The sequence below is a fragment of the Urocitellus parryii genome, chromosome 1, assembly GCF_045843805.1.
Source record: "Urocitellus parryii isolate mUroPar1 chromosome 1, mUroPar1.hap1, whole genome shotgun sequence".
NCBI classification, from domain to species: Eukaryota; Metazoa; Chordata; class Mammalia; order Rodentia; family Sciuridae; genus Urocitellus; species Urocitellus parryii.
Genome location: NC_135531.1, coordinates 172,487,350 through 172,507,679, shown reverse-complemented (window position 1 = coordinate 172,507,679; position 20,330 = coordinate 172,487,350). Strand labels below are relative to the sequence as shown.

General features: G+C 48.7%; 1 protein-coding gene across 1 annotated transcript in view; it reads left to right on the top strand.

Annotated features, from left to right (window-relative positions):
• The window catches only part of Mgat5 (alpha-1,6-mannosylglycoprotein 6-beta-N-acetylglucosaminyltransferase), a 331,078-nt gene extending 311,201 nt beyond the window's left edge, over positions 1-19,877 (top strand). Inside the window, exons 16-18 of the mRNA XM_077798161.1 lie at positions 828-902; positions 12,791-12,948; positions 19,306-19,877. Coding sequence (XP_077654287.1) covers positions 828-902; positions 12,791-12,948; positions 19,306-19,504 — 432 coding nt within the window. The 3' untranslated portion in view covers positions 19,505-19,877. The remainder of the gene's footprint in view (positions 1-827; positions 903-12,790; positions 12,949-19,305) is intronic.
• The last annotated feature ends 453 nt before the right edge of the window (positions 19,878-20,330 follow it).

Genomic DNA, 20,330 nt, shown 5'->3' with positions numbered 1-20,330 from the left:
TTTAGAAATCTCAAGGCTTTTGGTGAGATCAGTGAGTCTTTCCTGCGTCCTCTCACCAACATCCACAGTCCTGAGCTGCAGCTTCCTCTGCCTTTGCACATCAAATCTCACGCTACTCCACCTGGAACAGCTGCCATCTCTCCTCACTCCCCAGCCTTGGCTCTCTGGACTCATAAACATAGTCTGCTTCGTCCTCTGACCTCCCAGAGTCCTCTAGCTGGGCTCTTCAGGGCCTTATATCACTTAGTTTTGTACCATGAGTTCCTTCCATATGTGCTGAACTCACCTAAGAGTGTAACCCAGTTTTCCGGTCACTGTTGTGGGTCCATAAATAGCTCATTGTGTGGTTTCCTCAAAGCAGTGTAACCTTGTCTTCATTTAACAGATTCATGCTAAGAGCCTACCTGTCCCACACTGTATGCACACAGGGATGCAGATGACACAGCCATAACTTTACCCCAGGGGGCTTACCTGCTAGCAAGTGGTAAATCTCCACCTTCCTTCGAGTGTTGCGTGCCTACTGTGTGCTAAACACTAACCTTAGTGCCTTTCCCCTTTTATAGTCTTCACTGTAGCTTAAAAAAAATGGTGGCTTTTCTTGCCACTGCTTCATTCATGTGTTATCTAAGACTTGTGGATGGTAGACAGTCTGCTCAGGGACTGCACCTAGGGAAGACAGGGTAAGTTGGGAAACTGGTGACTTCCAGTCTCTCCCAAGGCTGCCTGCAGGCATTGACATTCATGCATTGGGCGGGTTCTAGGAGAGCTGGTAAGTGGTGCGTGTGGTGTGTTCTCCTCATTCATGGAGCCTTGTTCTGTTTCCGCAGATTGAGCCATACATGCCCTACGAATTCACATGTGAGGGGATGTTGCAGCGAATCAATGCATTCATCGAAAAACAAGTAAGTCTTGTCAAAGAATCCATTTTTCCTTGCTTCCCATTCCCTCATCAGGTTCTCATCAACAGTTGTGAGCTCACAATATTTCTGTGGTTATTTGCCTGCTTTGGAAGTCTCCAGAATCTGGATAATGCCTTGTTGGAATTCTTAATGCAGCACCATCACGGTCACCCAAGGGAGCAGTCTTTCATTGGGGGATGTTCTTGGTGACAGTGGAAGGTCACATGGACACTGATAGCAGGGGAGACGGGATGATCAGCTCAGAGTTTTCCCTGACCAGCAGGGCTTGTGAAGTACGTGGGCTGCGGGGGCATCACAAGGACTTAGGAGGGGTAGACAGACAGCTGTCTGTCCTGCCTTCGTTTCCCACCCCCCAAGAAAGGCAAGGACTGAAACTGGTTTCTAAGCTTTCTTTTAATAGTATGTGCTCAGTAATTCTAAGCATTTTAGGACTTTTTAGTGGTTTTTCAAATATCTCTTCACACAAGACCCCTTTCAAACGAATCCTAGGTATATAAAACAGATAAAAGAAGGACTTCAACTCCAAAGCAGGGGAGAGTGCACACAGTTCCACCACCCCCAACAGGGCTTGGAAACTACAGCTTGTGTCCTTAGAAGTGAAGGCCATGAGTGTCACTACCTTCCTTTTATAATGTTTTAATTCCTTGGGCTTCAAAAGAAACCCAGAGCTAGAAATAGACAGACTGGGAACCCCTGTGGGTAGGAGAATCTGAACTCCTTGACCAGATTTCAAATATAAGGGGCTCCCTTTAAAGGGCAGGGCAGAGTGGTCTAGGCCGTAAAGGATCTTTACCCAGTGGGGGACCAACAGAGCCAACTGAAAATAGAAACCGTGAGTTGAAAATTTAAGTAGGCAATAGACTGAAGGCCTAGCGGGAGTTTCAAAAGGAAGAGTTGGTGGTTTGAGGAAAGTAAGGTGGTGGATGGTGGACGGCGAGCACCATGGCACATGGGCTTCAGGATGGCCTGTCTGATCATCTCAGGTTGTGAGAGCTGCAAAAGGATGTGCCCCCCAGTCCAGCCGCTAGGTTCAGCTCTTAGCACCATGAGTCTGTGGTTATAAGAGTTGAACAGACATTACTCAGCTTCTCTGTGCCTTCTTCCCTCAGTAACATAAGAATAGTAAGAGGACCTTACTGAGCTAATGGGAAGATCACACAAGCTAATACACAGAAAGTGTTTGGAACAGGGCCTTGCACATAGTTCTCAATAAATGTGACCTAGTATTGTTATTGAACATGTTATGCTATATTATAGTATATTAAATTATGTGATAACCCATTAATAATTATACATCTCATACATTACTTCTCAGGCTTTTCCAGGAGAGCGTAACATTGGGCTCATCATCTCATTCAGTCTGTACATGACTACAGAATGGTGGCATTATCATAACTAACTGCCATGTATACACAGATGCTATGCCAACACTTGAAACACGTCACAGTACCCTACCCCCCCCCCCGCCCCGCCCAATCTGCGGTTTCACTTTCCAAGGTTTTGATTACCCACAGTCAACCACAACCCAAAAATACCAAGTGGAAAATACCAGTACAGTGAGATATTTGAGAGACAGAAATACGACCATATTCACATAACTTCTTTTACAGTGCATCGTTATTATTGTTTTAATTTTAGTTAATCTCTTGCCACGCCTAATTTATAAAATAAACTTTATCATAGGAGGAAAGATATATAGGGTTTGGTACTATCTACAGTTTCAGGCATCCAGTTGGTGTTCAGAACGTGTCCCTGAGGACAAGGGAGAACTACTTAATGGGTAACATCTCATTTAATCTTCACAGTAGTCCCAGGAGGTGGCAATAATAACCCCATTCTCTGCATAATGGGAACCGGGACTCTCAGGCATGAGGCTCACAGGTGGAGCAGTCAAGATTCAATACAGTGTAGTGTCTGCAATGGAAGCATTTGCTAGAGACTCAGGAGGTGGCAGGTGTCCCTAAGCTCAGCTTCTCACATTCTCCCTGGTGGACCTCCCTGAAGGTTTGGAGAGGAGCCACTGACCACCTCTGGCACAGAGTTTTGATACCTCACAGCTGTGCCTACCATACCCTCCCTCTCAGAGGCTCTCTTGAGCTCTTACTCCATTTCTGTGGCTGCTTCTGAAACTCTTTTCCTTTTTTCCTGGTTCTGCCTCCTCTTAGGAGAAAGTCACCAGCAGACATAAATGTCTCTTGGACAGGTTTATTTGACGATCTTTACTTCTTTCCTCCCTGAGTCAGCTTATGAATTCAGCCAGTCCTTATGAGGTCTCAGCTCCTCTATTGAGTCTAATGCTAGATTTCCTTTTAAGCAGGAAGGTCCAATTTCCCAAACAGACCTTGTTAAGTGCTCCTTAGCGCCAGCTCCTCCTGGCTTGTTCACCTCACAATCCCACGCGCCCAGCACCAGCCTGGTACTAAAATTATAAATATTCTAAAACATACTACTAAAATTCTCTTCTGGAAAACATGCTCCTTCCCATCATTTCTGGATAGAGACTTTTCTACAGGGATATTCTGGCCACAGAAATCCAGAGATATCTCTTTTTTTACCTGCCTTATTGACTCTCATCAACTCTGTGACTACTTGTTAGTACAGCACGCCACGCGCTGTGCAGGCATTCGGGAAGAGAAGTCCGAGGCCTTGGAGGCCTTGGGTGGGTGAGGTTTCATAGAGCCAGTGCACCCCTGCAGGTTGAACTCTGTACAAGTGATGGAACCAGGGTGCTTTGTGATCATGTAACTCAGTCCCCAGGGAGGAGAACGGGAGAGATGGCAAGAGTAATGGAAGGCATCTTGTAGGAGGTAAGTCCTGAAAGAAAGTAGGAGAAAGAAAGTGGGAAGGGCAAACCAAGTCGAGATGTCAGGGCCTTAAAAAAAAAAAAAAAAAGGAAATGACGGTGAATTTTAGGATGCATAGGTATGTGTGGCTGAAGAGCAGGGTGGCATGGGAGACAAGGCTGGAGGAGGAACCAGTGTGAAAAGACCAAGGCTCATCTGGAGGGTCCAGATTTGATTCTGGGATAAGCTAAAGAAAAGATTTACCACAGGGTGAGCAGCAATGGTGCTACCAGGAGCTCTAGAAAAATCTTTCTAGGAATCTTGTATTTAGGGAATTTCTTGTAAAACATTCTCCCAGTGCTGCTAAATGGGCAATAAAGGAGACAATAGTTTGAGTTTGCCAGACCAGACCCCATTGGCCCACAGACTGAGTCTCCAGCCTCTCACTATGAGCTCCAGGTCCCAGTCTTATACAGCTTGGGGCATTGGTTATTTTTACAGCCGGCAGAGTATCTTCAAAGAGCAGCGAGGATGGAGAGAATGTGCCTCTGGTGTACGTGGAAAAGGCTGCAGCCATAAGCAGGAGCTTCCTGTGTGTGAACTGGGGGAGCTACAGTGCTTGTTAGGCTGATCTCAGCCTCAGAGTCCTCCCTGTGATCTGCAAGGGGAACACAGGGGCTTTTATCCCAGAATACTTTCAAGGTCGTCCATCATGCTTACCCAAGGTGGCAGGCACCAGAGGAAGCCAATTGACAGCAATCGAGAGCACCCCAGGCTTTAGTGCACAGTTGAACAGCCACTGGCAGGAAACCTTCCTCAGATCCAGCCAGCCCGATGTGCAGGCACCCAGAGGGAAAGAAGCCTGGCTCTAGGAGGAGTGCTTGCTCTTCTCCCTCCATGCACCCACCCTAGACACTTTGCTATACTACAAATGTTGATTGGTTTGCATGCTCTTTGAGATGAGCACTTTAAAAAGCTGTCTCCAGCAAAGGGGTAGTGAGTGCCAAGGGGGAAGTCCCTTGTAATTGAAGATCAAGGGCAATTATTCCCTGAGTGTGTCCAGGCTTGTTAAGGTTTTCCTTGTGCATTTCTTAGGGAAGTTTTGTATTTGCCTCCAGCTAGATAACATAGCAAGGAAAGACAGTGTTCTCATGGGTTTCTGAAAGCCACACATAGACTCTCTTCTACCCTATTTTCCACTCCCCATAAAGACTGTGAATGTGCAGGATGGTCAGTCACACTCATGGTTTATAAAGAGCCTTGGAATTCATGTGAAAAGCATACTGGAGATATGGAGGGACGAAGAGTCAAGTCCAAAAACAGCGGTGGAAACTGATTAAGCTCCTCTGAGAGAGGAGCTGTCTTGCTCCTCTGAGTCCAGGTAGAACTTACTGGTGTATGTTCTAGGTGCAAGGGAAGCCTCTTAGTGAGTCTGGGTAGTCCCAGGGCAGGGAGATGGTAGAGGTGACAGAGGTCCCCGAACAAAAGAGGAGAAGGAATTGGCAGGGGGAGAAGATGGGCACTGGCTTGAGAAGTCTTTACTCTTGAAATAGCTGAGGCTACTGTCGATCTGCTCCTGGAGCCTGGAGGGGTGGCAATAGAGTGCTGGACCCTAGAATCTTCACATCTGCTCTGCTGCCACTGACTTTGACCCTGGGCAGGTTATCTACCCTCTCTGTGCTCTTTCCTCTTCTGTGAAATAGGGATAATGCTTTTGCCTCATGGTGTTGGTGGAGGAATCAATAGATTAATACATGATGAGGCTAAGAACTGTAGCTGGCCCACATGAGCACTCTGAAAGCCTTAACTGTTTGTTGCTGCAGGAGCCCAGAAACCAGCCAAGGTATCTTTTTCTAACAGCCTCACTGAGGTGTAATTTACAGACCATAAAAATCACTCCATATAAGGACGCAATCAGTGTTTATTTAGCAAATTGATCAAGATGAACAGTAACTACCTCAGTCTAGTTTAGCAACATTTCTGTCACCCCAAAATGATATCTGTCCGCAATCAGTTCTTGTTTCTGCCTCCGCCTCGGGAATCACTTATCTGTTTCCTTTCTCTGCAGCTTTGCCTTTTCTGGAGATTTCTGGCCTCTCTCACTTAGCATATGTTGTTGGGGCTCCTCCAGGTTGTAGTGTGTATCTGAGTTTATTTCCTTTTATTGCTGAATAGTATTTCATAGAGTGGATGTACTACAATGTGTTGTCCATTCACCAGCTGATGGACCCCCACTGATTTTGACTGTGCGATGAGTGCTGCTATAACATCCGCTGTTTGTGTGGATGTGTTTTTTCATTTCTCCTAAGGAGACTCCCAGTGTTCCAGGAGAATGAAATATGGTAGATTTATGCGTCACTGTCAAGGTCCATTTTTGGCTCAGATGATTGACATGCGTAAGGATGGTCTGTGGACATCAGTCCTTATTGCTCAGCTTCACAGTCACATTCTTGGTTGCCTTTATGAAAACAAATGGACACCTCCTTTGGTGAAGCACCTGGGGACAGTGTTCACTTCCTTTTGAGGGTCATGCAGGCTAAGAATGGTGGGTGCCAACAGGCAACTGAGCTGACTTAACCCAATCAGTCATCAGTATTTATTGAACATTCTGTGCCAGCCCCTGGATTTCACTACTATCATACAGGTAACAAATGTGTGCCTTGGCCCCCCAGGGAAGCTGAATGTGAGCCACATCCCCCCTTCATGGTCTGGAACCTGTCCTATCAACCCCCCTTTTATTCATTTTTATTTTTATTTTTTTTGCAAATTCCTGACCTTATTCCCTGTAGCTCCTGCCTTTAGACCTGTACATATGAACCTGTCTTCTCAGTTCCAGACAATGTGGGTTCCATAGAGATCCATGTACACCTAATGTGTCAGAGCTTTTGTAACTCCATGATTGATCTGGTCAGGACCGGGTGGGTGGAGGGTTTGTGGTGAAGGCTGTACATGCTATAGATGGTATTCTCTGCTGTTCCCGCACCTCTGCTTTGCAGCTAGCAGGTGACCCTCCCCACCCGGCACAGATGGCCCCTCCACCTGGTGCTTCTCCCCTGAGGCAGCCCCACCCTGTCTCCTCTAGCTCTTGGGGTTGGTTTGTGAGTCTCATTTTCTCTGTGTCACCAGTTAGCCTCCATGATAGAGGCAGCACCCATACCTCGCCTCACGGAGCTTGCATTTACCTGTTTTCTCATAGATTTTGTTGGTGAATAAACCTTTCTCACTGTGGTTTATGCTTACTGCCTGGAAATTTCTGAATAGTCAAGCACATTTAGTAGAAATTTGGTGACTAGTTGAAATAATTGTTAGAGAGGAATGCAGACGGTGTGTGTTCTAAGTGGGCTTGTTAACCAGATTGGAAATTACTGTGTATATCTCATTCTGGCTGCATAAATGCCTCATTAGGTTGGAATAGTCTCCTTTTCTATTTCTGCTACTATCAGAGTCCCAGGATGCCAAGACCATTTAGTTCTGTTCAACATCTCTTTGATGAGCACCAATTATATGCAAAACACCTTGTTAGTGGTGTTTAGGAGCCACTAACTCCTATTCAGCCTGTAAAACCCATCCTAGAAAATCCTTATCTTCTAGAAGCCTTCTCTAATTGCTACCACTGTCACTCTTTTGCTCCTCCAGGTGACCTCCTTCTTGGGCATGTGTTTTATTCTGTTCTGTAATTTTTTTAAGTGTCAGCCTCTCTTACTAGCCTGTGCACTGAACCTCTGAGTCCAGAGACTGTGTCTCTTTCGTGTTCCTATTTCTAATACCCAGCATAAGGCTTGAACGACCGTTTGTGAAGTTGTGAATGAATGGTGCTTTTCTGTCTCTTAGCAAATATGTGTTGAATGAACAGATGAGTGAATGTGTGCCTGCAGCGCAGATATGAGGTGCCTTGGCGTTGCCGTGTTAGCCTGTGCTGTGGTTGAATGAGACTGAAGACCTCCAGCCTCCTGTGAGTACCCAGTAGGGGTTGCACCTTCAGTGAGGGGAGGCTTCTGGCAGGGACTTCCATTTCCACCAGCGAGCATCTGGGCCCAGAGGTGGCTGTCCTGCATGAATTGTCATATGTTACCCCTCCTGCTTGGCCTCAGCCTCTGGACCAGGGCAGCAGTGATCCAGAGGCTTCTGGCCCAGTGCTTGTTAACCAGATTGGAAATTGCTGTGTATATCTGTGTATATCTAGAACACACTCCATCTGCATGCCTCTCTAACAATTATTTCAACTAGTCACCAAATTTCTACTAATTGTGCTTGACTATTCAGAATGGTCCAGCCTAGAGCATTACCTTGAACATCTTAGGGACCTTCTCCTTAGTCCTCTCACTTCCATTCCACAGGAATTATCTGGGGATGAAGGACAGATGGTACTATCCCAGTTTTATGTGAGAGGACAGGCAGAGAAAGCTTGGGAGACTATATCTATAAAGCCCCCCCCAGGATCTCAGCCCAAGCCCCCAGGTCCCTCATACCTTACTCCTGGTGTGCTTTCTGAGAACACCTTCAGGCTTTCCAGATGGTTCCCCAAGCTTTAAGAAGGTCCTGCTGCTATTTTTACTATTCCTGATCTTCTGGGCCTCCTGGGAGGACGCCAGACAGTCTTCCTGGTGAGCAGCAGCAAGGTGCCTGGAGCCCCCCCCCCCCCCCCCCCGCACTGCTGTGCAGAAGTGAGCTGAGCAGGCCTGTTGCCAGGGACCCAAGAAGGGTGGCTGCTGAGGTTGACAAAGAAGCAGGAAGCCCACGGTGTAGCTTTAAGGCCAACTCCCATTGCCAGACCCCGCAGCCCTGCCCTGCCCTGCCCTGGTCTAGACCAGGTACGGGACATCTGTTTATCTGGGGCTGCCTAGTCTGTTTCTCCAATGAGGTGGGCCTGAAAGCTGCACAGAGTGGAGGCAGCTCTTCCCAGGAGGAGCCCAAGGATGGAGACAAGTGTTCGTGGAGCATCTGACATTTGCCGCCATTCTCACACCCTGTTAGCATCATTCTAATGGAGGTCAGACCTGCTGCGTAATGTGCCACGTGGTAAGGCCTCAAATTTTGTCCATCCAGTCCTTTGCCACATCACCTCCTCTCCAACACAGCGGGATCTATGTTCTAACTTTAGTTCTGGCCTTGTACAGGCTGAGAATGAATAAGAAAGTTTCTTAATCTTCCTCCAACTCAAGAGGCACAGAGAAGCTCTCCTCTGCTCTGAGGTGCTCATGAAGAGAGATGTCAGTTTTCTTAGAAGCCATAAAATCCAGGCTCCACTTTAGCCTTCATGGGTTTTTAATCACCCAGCCTAATCCAGGTGTGTTAGTTAGCTTGCTGTTACTATAAAAAATGCCTGCAATAGTCAACTTACAAATCGAAAAGGTTTCTGTCCATGATTGATTGGCCCCATTGCTTTGGGCCTATGTCACTACTTCATGCAACATACACACACACACACACACACAAAAAAAAAAAAAAAAAAAAAAAGCCAAGCAAAACCTCTTACCTCATGGTCAGGAAGCAAAGAGAGACAAGATGGGGCCAGATTATTAATATCACTTTCAGGTCACACTCCCAGTTACCTTAGGACTTCTCACTAGGTTCCCAGCTCCTACAGGATCTACCCCCTCCCAGTAGTGATATACCAGAGATCAGGTTTTAACAGATGGGCCTTTGGGCCTATTCAAAAAGAAAGTCCCACTTGGCTTCATCTGAGGCAGGTATGGTCTGATGTCAGTTTGCTGGTTGTTTGCCTGTCCTGTAGACTTTGGAGTGTGCTGGATTTCACATCTCTTTATTATTATAGTTAAAAGCTGTGAAGTTATCCATTTTTTCCTAAGGAATTGTAAGCAAAGATGCTTACATTAGCCAGCCAGGCAAACCACATTGGTGGCAGGTGAACGGAGTGTCCTGAGACCCACACAGCCCTGGGCACTACTAGGCAGGGAGACCCATCTGACTTCTCATGTTCACAGTGCTTTTAAGTACAGTCTAAGCCCTTGCACAGCCCTTGCTCAGCCGTGGACAGCACAGTAATGTCGGCCTGGACATCTTCCAAATGCCCCTGCAGCTCTCAGTTCTCATAACCAATAACTCCAGGTCATTGTGTGTGTGTGTGTTCGTTCTTCCTGTCTGATGACGGTCATCCTGGTGGAATGCACAGGGTATAAAATACAAGGCTTCCCCATGCAGTCATATGAAAGAACAGTGGCCATCAGTGCACAGTGTCCCATTTGGATATCGGGTCTGTGCAGTCATGCTGTCACCCTTAGTGACAGTGTCCAGGTCCACATTACTGCTGCTGCCCTTGGCTGAGCAAGGGCTTAGACTGTACTCAAAAGCACTATGAATGCGAGAAGTCAGATGTGTCTCCCTGCCTAGTGATGCCCAGGGATGTGTAGGTCTCAGGACACCCTGCTTACCTGCCACCGTGCCTCACTTTCAGAAGATTAGGCTGCATCTCAACATTCCTAAGTAATCCAGTGTATTTCTCCCTATCTCTGAATTATTAGACCATTCTGGAGTCTTGTGCTTTCTGTTGCTAGGAATCTGGCTCTAGGTTTTCTGCCCACTGTTGGGGGAAGCGTTTCTGTTCTTTAGCCACAAACTCAGACTGGTGGAGTCAAGTTCCCTCATCAGGGGAGAGTGATGTGGAGACCTGCCTGATGCAGTCCTTTGTAGAGACTGAAAGAGAAGGTCCTGCCAGGGGATTGCCACCTGCAGGCTGCCTTTCTCAGCAGCTTAACCTCCTTTACGAAGGAGGCAAAGAGAAGCCAGCAGCACAGGGAATCATCACTATCTTTATCTCTGTTTTTCTGAGGAAGAAACTGAGACTCCAAACGTTAAGTATTTTTGCCCAAAGATTCACCTAGCTAGTAAACGGGAGAGTCAGGGTGGACCTCACTGGCTGCTGGCTGCAGAATCGGGGAGGAGCAAGGTTTCTTTGCTCTCTTTGCTGTGTCTTGGCTTACTCATTAAAAAGTAATACAGGCACAAGGTTTAAAAAAAAATAAAAAATAAAAAACACTCACACACAAGAAGTGCCAGAGGCCCCTGTTGGATGCAGTTTGTTGGGGAGCTGCACCCTTCTCGTTGCTAGAGGACCTGCTGGGCAGTAGGAGGTCCCTCATGCAACACTCTCTGCAACAAACAAGGGTGGGACAGAACGTTTCCTCTGTGTGCCCCAGTGCCAGGAGCTCTGGGCCCTGAGATGACTAATTTCCTCATCCACACCAAAGTGGGAAAGGAAACCTGAGGAAAAGTATAGTCTTCCAGAAGGACACACATTGCAAAGTGAATCTCCTGAGCCTAGTCCTGCGTTTCCCTTCTCAGCAGCAGCATGACCAGCAGGAGGTGTTCTTGGAATAGCACACACACGTTTCTGTATGTCTGTGCCTCCCCACCCCAGCGCCTGCCACAGATGGAAACACACTGGGAGCCCCCTTTACCTGGTTCCTCTCACTGCTCAGCATGCCTCAGAGATGTTCTTATGTCAGTGCATGGAAACCTCCTCATTTGGTGTATTATTTGTCTTTAAATAGGTGTCTGTGTAAATTCAACCTTTGGATGATATGGAGCCCTTTGCTTCATCTTTCCAATGCTGCCATGCTGTTGCAGATGGTTTCTTTGCATGTGTCCCCTCTTTCTGTGGGGTGCATTATCAGAAAGCACCCATGCACCCAGCATTCTAATCGTCACTCCTGAGGACTGGCCCTTCCCTGAGGGAGTATCATACATAGGTCCTCTGTGGTCCTGTACAGGTAGCATCTTCAGCAGGTCGAGTCGCCTGGGGACTTGGAGCCATTCTGCCTTGGGTCCATTGGGCAAGCAGAGCAGCTCTGGGCACCAGGGTCATCATTGGCGCTTACATAAGGTTGCTTTGGGCACAGCTGACAGGAGGTCCCAGGTCAGAGAGTGGCTGCCCCTCCCTTCCCCAGCCTCTCATCATTCATGATGCCCTCACCCCTGCGTCTCCCTCCAGCGTGCTGCTTCCTCACTCTACATCCCAGAGAGACTGGCTTTGCCCCATATGACCCATATGTTGTTAGGGGCACCGTGTCCTTCACATATGTCTCTACTTGTCGAGTTCCTGTGACATAGTAGTCACTGTTTTCAACCAATAAGCACAGAGTCCCTGGCAAGGATGTTGGACTGTGTCAGGTGATGCTCCGGATGCCTCTGGGTCCTTGGTGGCGTCCTCCACCTCACAGCCTCAGCATTTTGTCATTGAGTTAAAACAAGGTCATACTAGGTAGCTGCAAAATTTCAGTAAATCCTTACAAAGTCTTGGGACTCAGAGAGGGGTGAACTGGCCAGCTGGTGCAGGTGGGTGAGGCTGTGCCTTCAAGGGCAGATTGTGATAGCCCTTAGGGCATTACTGATGTGACCATAGTGAATAGCCACCCCTGTGGGCCAGTGTGTTACTGTGTTAGTAAGCTTTTTTGTCATTGTGACCAAAATGCCTAAAAAAAAAGAACTTAGAGGAAGAAAGGTTTATTTGGGGCTCATGGTTTCAGAGATTGAGTCCACGGTTGGCTAACTCCATTGCTTTGGGCCTGAGGTGAGGCCAAACAGCATGGCAGAAGGGCAGTGGTAGAGGAAAGGGGCTCATCTTGTAGTGGCTGGGAAGCAGAGAGAGAAAGGATTAGGGGCAGCAGGGAAGATGTACCCTTCCAGGACACACCCACAGTGACCCACCTCCTCCAGCCATATCCCACCTGCCTACAGTTGCCACCCATTCAATTTAGGACAGACCGAAGTTACAGTTCTCATAAACGAATCATATTGCTTCTGAATATTCCTTCACTAACACAGGAGCTTTAAGGGGACACCTCATGGTCAAACCATAGTAGGTGCTATGTGTACTGCAGATGTCACCCCTCAACCCCCAGCCCTGCATGGGAGATGCTGCTGTCGTCCCCCTCTGTGGTTGAGGAAGCTGGTAATGAGACAAATCAAGACCTGGCTCGGGGTGTGTCCAACTGGCTCCCAACTCTCCTGTTCACTCTTCTTTCACAGCAGGGTGGGTCCCTCTCATCTTCCAGATGGCTTGGCAGAGGTGGAGATGCCCAGTTGCATCCTTGGTCCCTTGGCTGATGGCTATGTTTTCATTTTTAGGACTTCTGTCACGGGCAGGTGATGTGGCCGCCCCTCAGTGCCCTACAAGTGAAGCTTGCTGAGCCTGGGCAGTCCTGCAAGCAGGTGTGCCAGGAGAACCAGCTCATCTGTGAGCCGTCATTCTTCCAGCACCTTAACAAGGACAAGGACCTACTGAAGTAAGCACCTTGGGATGGGGAGAGAGAACGGAAGGGGGTCAACTCAGCCTCTGTGAGCTTCCTGGGTTAGAGTCAGATTGAGAGGTGCTCATTCTCAGTTTCCAGGCTGTGGGCTTTAGGGGACAGATGGGGTGAAGGCAGCAGTTTGCAGCCAGACCCCTACATTTTCAGTGTTCAGTAAGATGAAGTCACCTGGTATACTTGGGATTTGAGTAGGGGCATTGTATTTGCATAAATAATGCCACATCTGGCCTTAGAGATCATGGGAGATGTTGGTTTTGCTAATGCCACACCCATGAACAGGGAGTGGAGGTGGCACAGAATCATAGCCATGGGTGGACCCACCCCTGAGACCTCTGGCAGCAGCCAGATCCATAGATGGCCCCCGGCAGAGTCTGAGCAGGATAGGAAGGAGGTGGCATCTTCAACTTTGGAGTCAGAAAGGAATGAGAAATGGGGAGGAGCAGCTGGCACAAAACTGCCCACAACAGATTCCAAGTGCCACCTTCCCCTCTTCTGGTCCCCTCCCCTCTCCAACTTTCCTCGGGAACCTTTGGTGCATCATGCATCAGGCCTCAGCAGACCTGACTGCTGGGTCCCTCCCCAGCACACAGGTGCAGGCCTGGGAATGTTGGCCAGGGCTGTATCTGAAGGGGCCTTTATGTTCCTGGAACTTCTTGCCTCATACTTGCAGTTTGTTTAGTGATGCCATTCCTTTCCCTTTGCATCAGCATTTGAGTTTGACATCTATAGTTCCAAGATTTCCACATGAGGTTTCTTCTGCCTTCTGCCTCCTGATCCCTCTCAGTACGAATTCTGCTCTCCTAAATATTATCACTCCCCACCCTCGGTCCACCATCTAGTCTCCCACCTTAATTTCCCTGATAAGGGATTTTCTCCAAGATACATGCCTATAAACAATAAGGACTGCTATCTTAACTGTGAAGATTCAGTCCAATGGTTGTGCTGTCCTAGGTTTGAAGGAGATGTTTCAGGAATAGAGTGGTCTTGGGGATCAGGGCTCAGTTATCCCCCATTCTGGCTTCATACCCGGCCACTGTGGTTATTGTTCATGGTGGTCTGAGCTGGCCTGCTCCCTCCTGTGAGTCTTGCTATCCTGAAACATGGGATAAAACTCCCTTTGGAATGCATGGTCTCCAGCATCACTGGTAGGGATGCTCTCCTGAGCAGGGCTGTGAGGGATGCTGTTTTTTCTTTTTATACGGGAACCCAGCTTTTTATGGGGTAGGTAACCAGAGGCTACCTTGATTCCACCATCAACATAAAAGTACAGGCCAGAAGAAGGAGGGGAGGGAGCTTCCTAAGAGGGCTGGCTTTGACACGGAACCTCCAACTCCACAGCAGAGATGTTGAATTCTGGGGCCGGCTTTCCACTGGCTCCGTTTGCAGATATCTCCCAGGGCAAGATGGCTTTTTGAGAACCCTGAGCACTGTATAGAAATTCTGAAATTGCTTGGTACAGATGTGGCACTGTACTCCTAGTTCTGCCTATATGCAGCCTCTTCTGGAAAAGGGAGGACAAGAAGGTGCCTCCTGGGAATGAGACCTGCATGGGACTCCTGAGCAGTGGGGTCTTCCCTCCAAGTCTGGGAGGGAGTCACGGCATTTAGTCTCTGTACAGTGACTGAGATCTGGCTCAGAACTAGCCTGGAGCCCACACAGGTGGCCTGCCTCCAGGATAAGGGTCTGGGTCAGTGGGAACAGAAAGGGCAACCAGCTGCTGGGAAAGGGGCTAGTGCCCTCTGTTCCATCAGTTTCTCAGCTGTAGAGTGGGGACATCCTGGGTGACCAACAGGATGATAATGGATAGCTCTTGCTGAAGAACAGAATGGCCCCTCCTTCCAGGCAATTCTAGGCGATAGAGTTCAAAAACCAGTTTCCTGGCCAGACTGCCGCCTTTTCCTGCTCCTTCATGCCTCACGCAGATCCACAGAGTAGAGAGGGGCATGGTGTGGGACAGTCCTGCAGTCAGACCCTGTGCCAGGCGATCGCTCTCTCCTCCATCCCTCCCCACAGTGGATATTTGGGTTTTCTTACCAGGAGGCTGGAATGAATGGTAATTTCGTAATAAAGCCGTCTAAAATTAATTCTGTGAACATAAGAGCCCTACTGAATAACTTGTTCATGCATTTGTAAATACAGATAATGTTGTTAAAAAACCCAGCTATCTGGCAGTCTATTGAGTGCCTCCTCAGCGTGGAGGTAATCCTGGCCCATCCATATTCATGGCCAATTAGTAATTAGCAGCTCCACAAGCTAGGGCTACTTTTGCTTCTCCAACTTGGGACTTGGTTCTAAGCTGAGCTTAAGCTTTTTTTCTGTCTTGGGGTGTCCACGACCTTTAAGAGCCACCTGTCCTCGCTGTATAGTATGAATTTAACAGATTACATAAATCACGTCCTTTGGAGCATCCATGTGGCCATCTTGAATCAGGGAGGAGCAGGCCAGGGGTCTTTTAAAAAGGGCAAAAAGCCCCTGAAGTGCTAGAGATCATTGCAGCATGACCCAGCGCGGGGAGGACTCAGCTCCATAAAAAGGAACATGTGTTAATATGAAGCCCACTTTATATTTTGGTTACCTCTGTTATTCTGGGGATTAAACCCAGGGCCTCACACATGCTAAGCAAGTATTCTACTGCTGAGCCACATCCCCAGACCTTAGCTACCCCTTAAAGGTGTATCTTCCAAAATTTTAAATTGCAGGTGACCCCTAACATAAGATGGTGCGGCTTACAATTTTTTTGACTATAGGTTGGTGTGAGGATATGGATGTTCAGCAGAAACTCTGCTCCAGATTTGAATTTGGATCTTTTTCTAGGCTTTGTGTAGGTGGTTTAATACTGTCTCACGATGTTGGGCAGTGGGGTTAAGCTGAGACTCCAGTCAGCCACACTGTCACCAGAGGGAACCACCTGCTCCACAAGGTGCTGTGTGGCTAAGCTGGTGTGGTCAGTAGGTTGGGTATTCAGTGCATGTTTTGATATGTTTTCAGCATAGGATGGATAGATGTAGGCATAACACTGTCTGAAGCAGAGGTGCATTTGTGTTGGCCCCTCAGGTCTTCTGAGCTGTGAAATCTAGACTGTGTGTGCCTTGGCACCAAGAAAGGAGATGGCCCTGAATCAGAGTAGTTACCAGGACTTGGAGAGAAGGCAGGCACTCTGGGGCAGGGACCAGTGGGAGGAACAGGAGCAGGAGGTAGGACAGGCTTGTGTCCTGTCTGGGAGGGGCTGGTGCCTTCCATCCTCCACCTAGTGCTGGGGTTCCTAGCCTAATTCCTGTGGTAAGAAGAAGGTGGCAGCCCCATGGGAGGAGAATTTGCTCTCTTATTCTTCTTCAAGAGCCAAAAATTGTGCACTGAGTGCTGAGGGGTCCCAGAAACTCCCAAACTCAACCTGTAAGAAAAGTGTCATGGGCCAGTCCCAGAGTACTGTGGAACTGTGGGAGAGAGGATGAGAGAACACACACAGGGTGCTTGGAGTCCCTGAGAAGAAGATAGATATCACCAGGACAGAGAGGCACAAGCAGCCCTGTGTGTACCCTGAAAAGGTCGGGGATCTCTTAGGGACTGAGGACCCCTGGACTAGGGAGGCTGTCTAATCCAGTGAGGCACCTCTCTGGTGACTTTTGCTCACTAGTTACACAAAGATGATGGAGTAGCTTTTTTGCCTGCCCAGGGCTGCAGGACAGGTTCCTGCACACCCACAAAAGGGAGGGCCCCCCTGGAGATGCTCAGACCTGGGGTTAGGTGGTGTTCAAGAGGTGCGTAGGGTCATACATACCCCAACACACATCAGTGAACCTTTAGGAAGCTGTCTGAGGTGTGCCCTCACTGGGGCCCCAGGAAGTGACAGTTGCTGGAGCCCTTGGTGGGAGTCTCTGCTTCTCCCCAGCATGTGTCACCTGCTACAGCCTCAGTTGAGACCCATTCACAGGTGTGCACTCACAAGTACACACACACAAGCAGACTGAACAGGCGCCTGGGGACAGGTGACCTGGGAGGGCATAGGAAGGCTTTTCATGGCTCCAGCAATTCTGCCCCCACCACAGGGTCTGAGAGTGGTGGTAGAGATTTCCAGACTCCCGGTGAGCCACATTCCAGGCAGCTGGTCTGAATGAGGTCACAGCAGCTACTGTAATACACCCACATAAATGAGTAGCATAAACATAAATCTGTGTCCCAAAGTCACATTCTACATGTAAGCTTTTTTTTTTTTTTTTTCCCAAAGAGAGACACACATCTCTGTTTATTGTAGCACCATTCACAATAGCCAAAATTGGAAGGAATCAACCCAGGTACTCAACAAATGAATGGATAAAGAAAATATGGCACATAATCACAATGGAACATTACTGAGTCATTAAAAACTGAAATATTGTCACTTGAAGCAAAAATGGATGGAACTAGAAGACATTAAGTGACATAAGTAAGACCTTGAAAGAGAAATATTACATGTTCTTTCTCACCACATGTAAACTTTTCATTCCCAGCTCAACTCCAGATGCCCCTTTCTCTTTGATGGCCAGTTTGGTACACTGACAAGGACATAGTCTCTGACTCATTTTTCCTTTCAGGAAATCCATGAAATGCTCACTTTAGCCTTCTTCCCAGTTCATCATTATCTCCCAGGTGGCACCAAGGCCAGGGGTGTTAGGGCACTTGAGAAAGTGTAGAACACCCCTGGTGACTGCAGGGACAAGTCAAGAGGGGCATTGGCCTCCGGAGCAGGCTTCAGAGCTGGGTCCGGTTGGCATGCGTCAGGGAAGCCAGAGCCCCAGGGAGTGCTGGTTCCGGGAGCAGTGGGGCTTCAGCCTTGGCTGAGCAGGAGCCAGGCTGGCAGCCTGGAGGAGTGTCCCAGAAGCCTCAGCAGATGTGCTGGTAATCGCCAGATAAACACTGGCCAAAGGAGGCAGGGCCCAGGCCACTGGTTGGCTGGAGAAAGAAGGAGGGCGGTGCTTCTCCCTGCCACCTGGAAGGCTCCCAGAGGTAGTGGGAAATCTCAAGTTCACTGTTCTAATCTCCCTCCCTCCCAGCAAGAAGTGAGACTTCTGTGAACAAAGCAATGGAAATGGCTGGTGTGTGTAGATTCATGCCATCTGCAAGGGAGGAAAGTGACATAACCCATCCAGGGCCTGCCAGGGTCGTGATGGCAATGGCAGCAATAGTAGTAATAGCTGACATTTATCGACCACCACTCAGAATCGGATTCCGCCAAGCGCTCTAGAAACGCCACTCTGATTCCTGCAGTCAAGGATCGTTTATCCCATTTTACGGAGGAAAACACTGAGCCACCCAGAGACTCCATCCTTTGTCCGGAATTGCACAGCTCTTAAGAGACAAAGCCAGGAACTGAAACCCAGGTCTGTCCGGCCCCCTACACCTCGTTTCTGGAACTTGAGTGCAGCACCAGGTCCTAACTGGCTTCCACACAGGGCACCAGGCTAAGCCTTGTTGTTCTGGAGAAGCCATGGTGGGGTGAACCAGTGCATCCCAGGTGAGAGGGAAAGCCCTTGGAGATAGGTGGCCAGTACCTTTGGAAACAAACAACAACAACAACAAAAATCCTAGAGTATTCTTTGCAGCCCCTCAGACAACTCTGCTATGGGGAGAAGATGGCAAAGAGCGCAAGCCCCAGGAGCAGGGCCTGGCTCATCCTGAAGCCTTGGCTCCTCCTTCTGTAGCCTGGATTACAATCTGCTGTATTGAAGGGTCATGTGATACTCCAAGATTCTGGGCAGGAAGTCCCTGGGAGAGCACCCAGTTGCTCACCAGTGGAAACTAAGGCCATATCATGGGAATCTTTTTAAACATTTAATCAAAAAAATACTTTAAAAACCCAGCACTTAGCCCCAGTGCTGTTCCTCTGCTCGCCGCCAACACTTTCGTGTGCAGCCATCTTGGCTTGGATAGTCACACGCACACCAGGTTGACCACATTGTACATCCTATTTCATAATCTGCCCTCCTGTGGGACAGCTCTCATGCTGGGGCACACTTTTCATGTTTGGAGTTCTGTGTGGAATTCCACAGGTACAGGATGGCCATGGTTTATTTGGCGATTCCCTACTTGGTGAGAAGATAGTTGGTTCCAGTTTTCCTCTACCACAGAGCAGCCTCAAAGACAACCCCTTCGTGTACACCCAGGCACACCTGTCTTTCCAGAGCTGAGGTTCCTAGAGGTGAAGAATTTCTGACTTAGAGGGGCACCATTTCATTTCTGCAGCAGGAGAACTGCATGCGTCTCCCACACCTCAGCAAGTGGGCCAATGTGGCCAGTGACAGGGATGAGCTCTGTCCCCTGCATTTCCAACCCATGTGCTTTTCTCTTCCTCTTCAGGTATGAAGTGATCTGCCAAAGCTCAGAGCTGGCCAAGGACATCCTGGAGCCCTCCTATGACCCCAAGAGCAAGCACTGTGTGTTTCAAGGGGACCTGCTGCTCTTCAGCTGTGCAGGCGCCCACCCCAGGCACCGGAGGATCTGCCCCTGCCGGGACTTCATCAAGGGCCAAGTGGCCCTCTGTAAAGACTGCCTATAGCAGCTGCCAGCTCAGCCCCACATGCAGTTCGCTGGGGAAGATGGTGGCTCCACTGGGCAGAGACAGGGGGTCAGAAATCATTCAGGGACTCTGGCCGGAGCCTGAACTTTTGTGGTCTAAGGTTTGGATTTGGGATTGCTCCCGAGGAGGTTAACACCTCCCCCAGGGAGTTTTCACCAAAACAAACACAAGAGCATTTGTGAGGCAAGGAGCCTGGCTTCTTGTGGTACAAGGAACATCCTTCCTATTTTGTGAGGAGCAGCTGTAGGGAGATTGTCAATGCAGGTGCTCCAGGGTGGGGGAAAAAAAAATCTCGTGATTCATTTAAAACAAAAGAGGAGAAATGAGCTGATTAGAAAGAACTTTGGGAACATTCCTAAACCCATTAACTTATTTATTTGGGAGGGAGGGAGGGGGACAGGGAGGGAGGAAGGGGATCCATCACACGTTTCTTCTTTTATTTCCCACTGTTAGTCATTCTCCATACTGCTGTTCCTCTGTCTGCCTCAGGCAGGTACAGTGGGGCCAATGGTGTGCTCAAGGGCAGCTATGGGGACCTGACTTCTGGAAGCAGGTGGCAGCAGAGCAAAAGAAACTGTTGCTTTGGAAACACAGGCAAACTGTCCAAGGCATTGTCATCAAGTGGAGGCATCCTGTGTGTACTTGGCAAATGGCAGCTAAAGGACATTTAACCCCTTTGGTAGGGGGGACATGGCTGTCATGTCCAGAGAACCCAGTCGTGGACAGAAGACAGCCAGGGACATCTGCTTTATAGTCAAGAGAGACCCTTTCCTGTGTGTTCCCACCAACCCACCCGCCTTGGCCC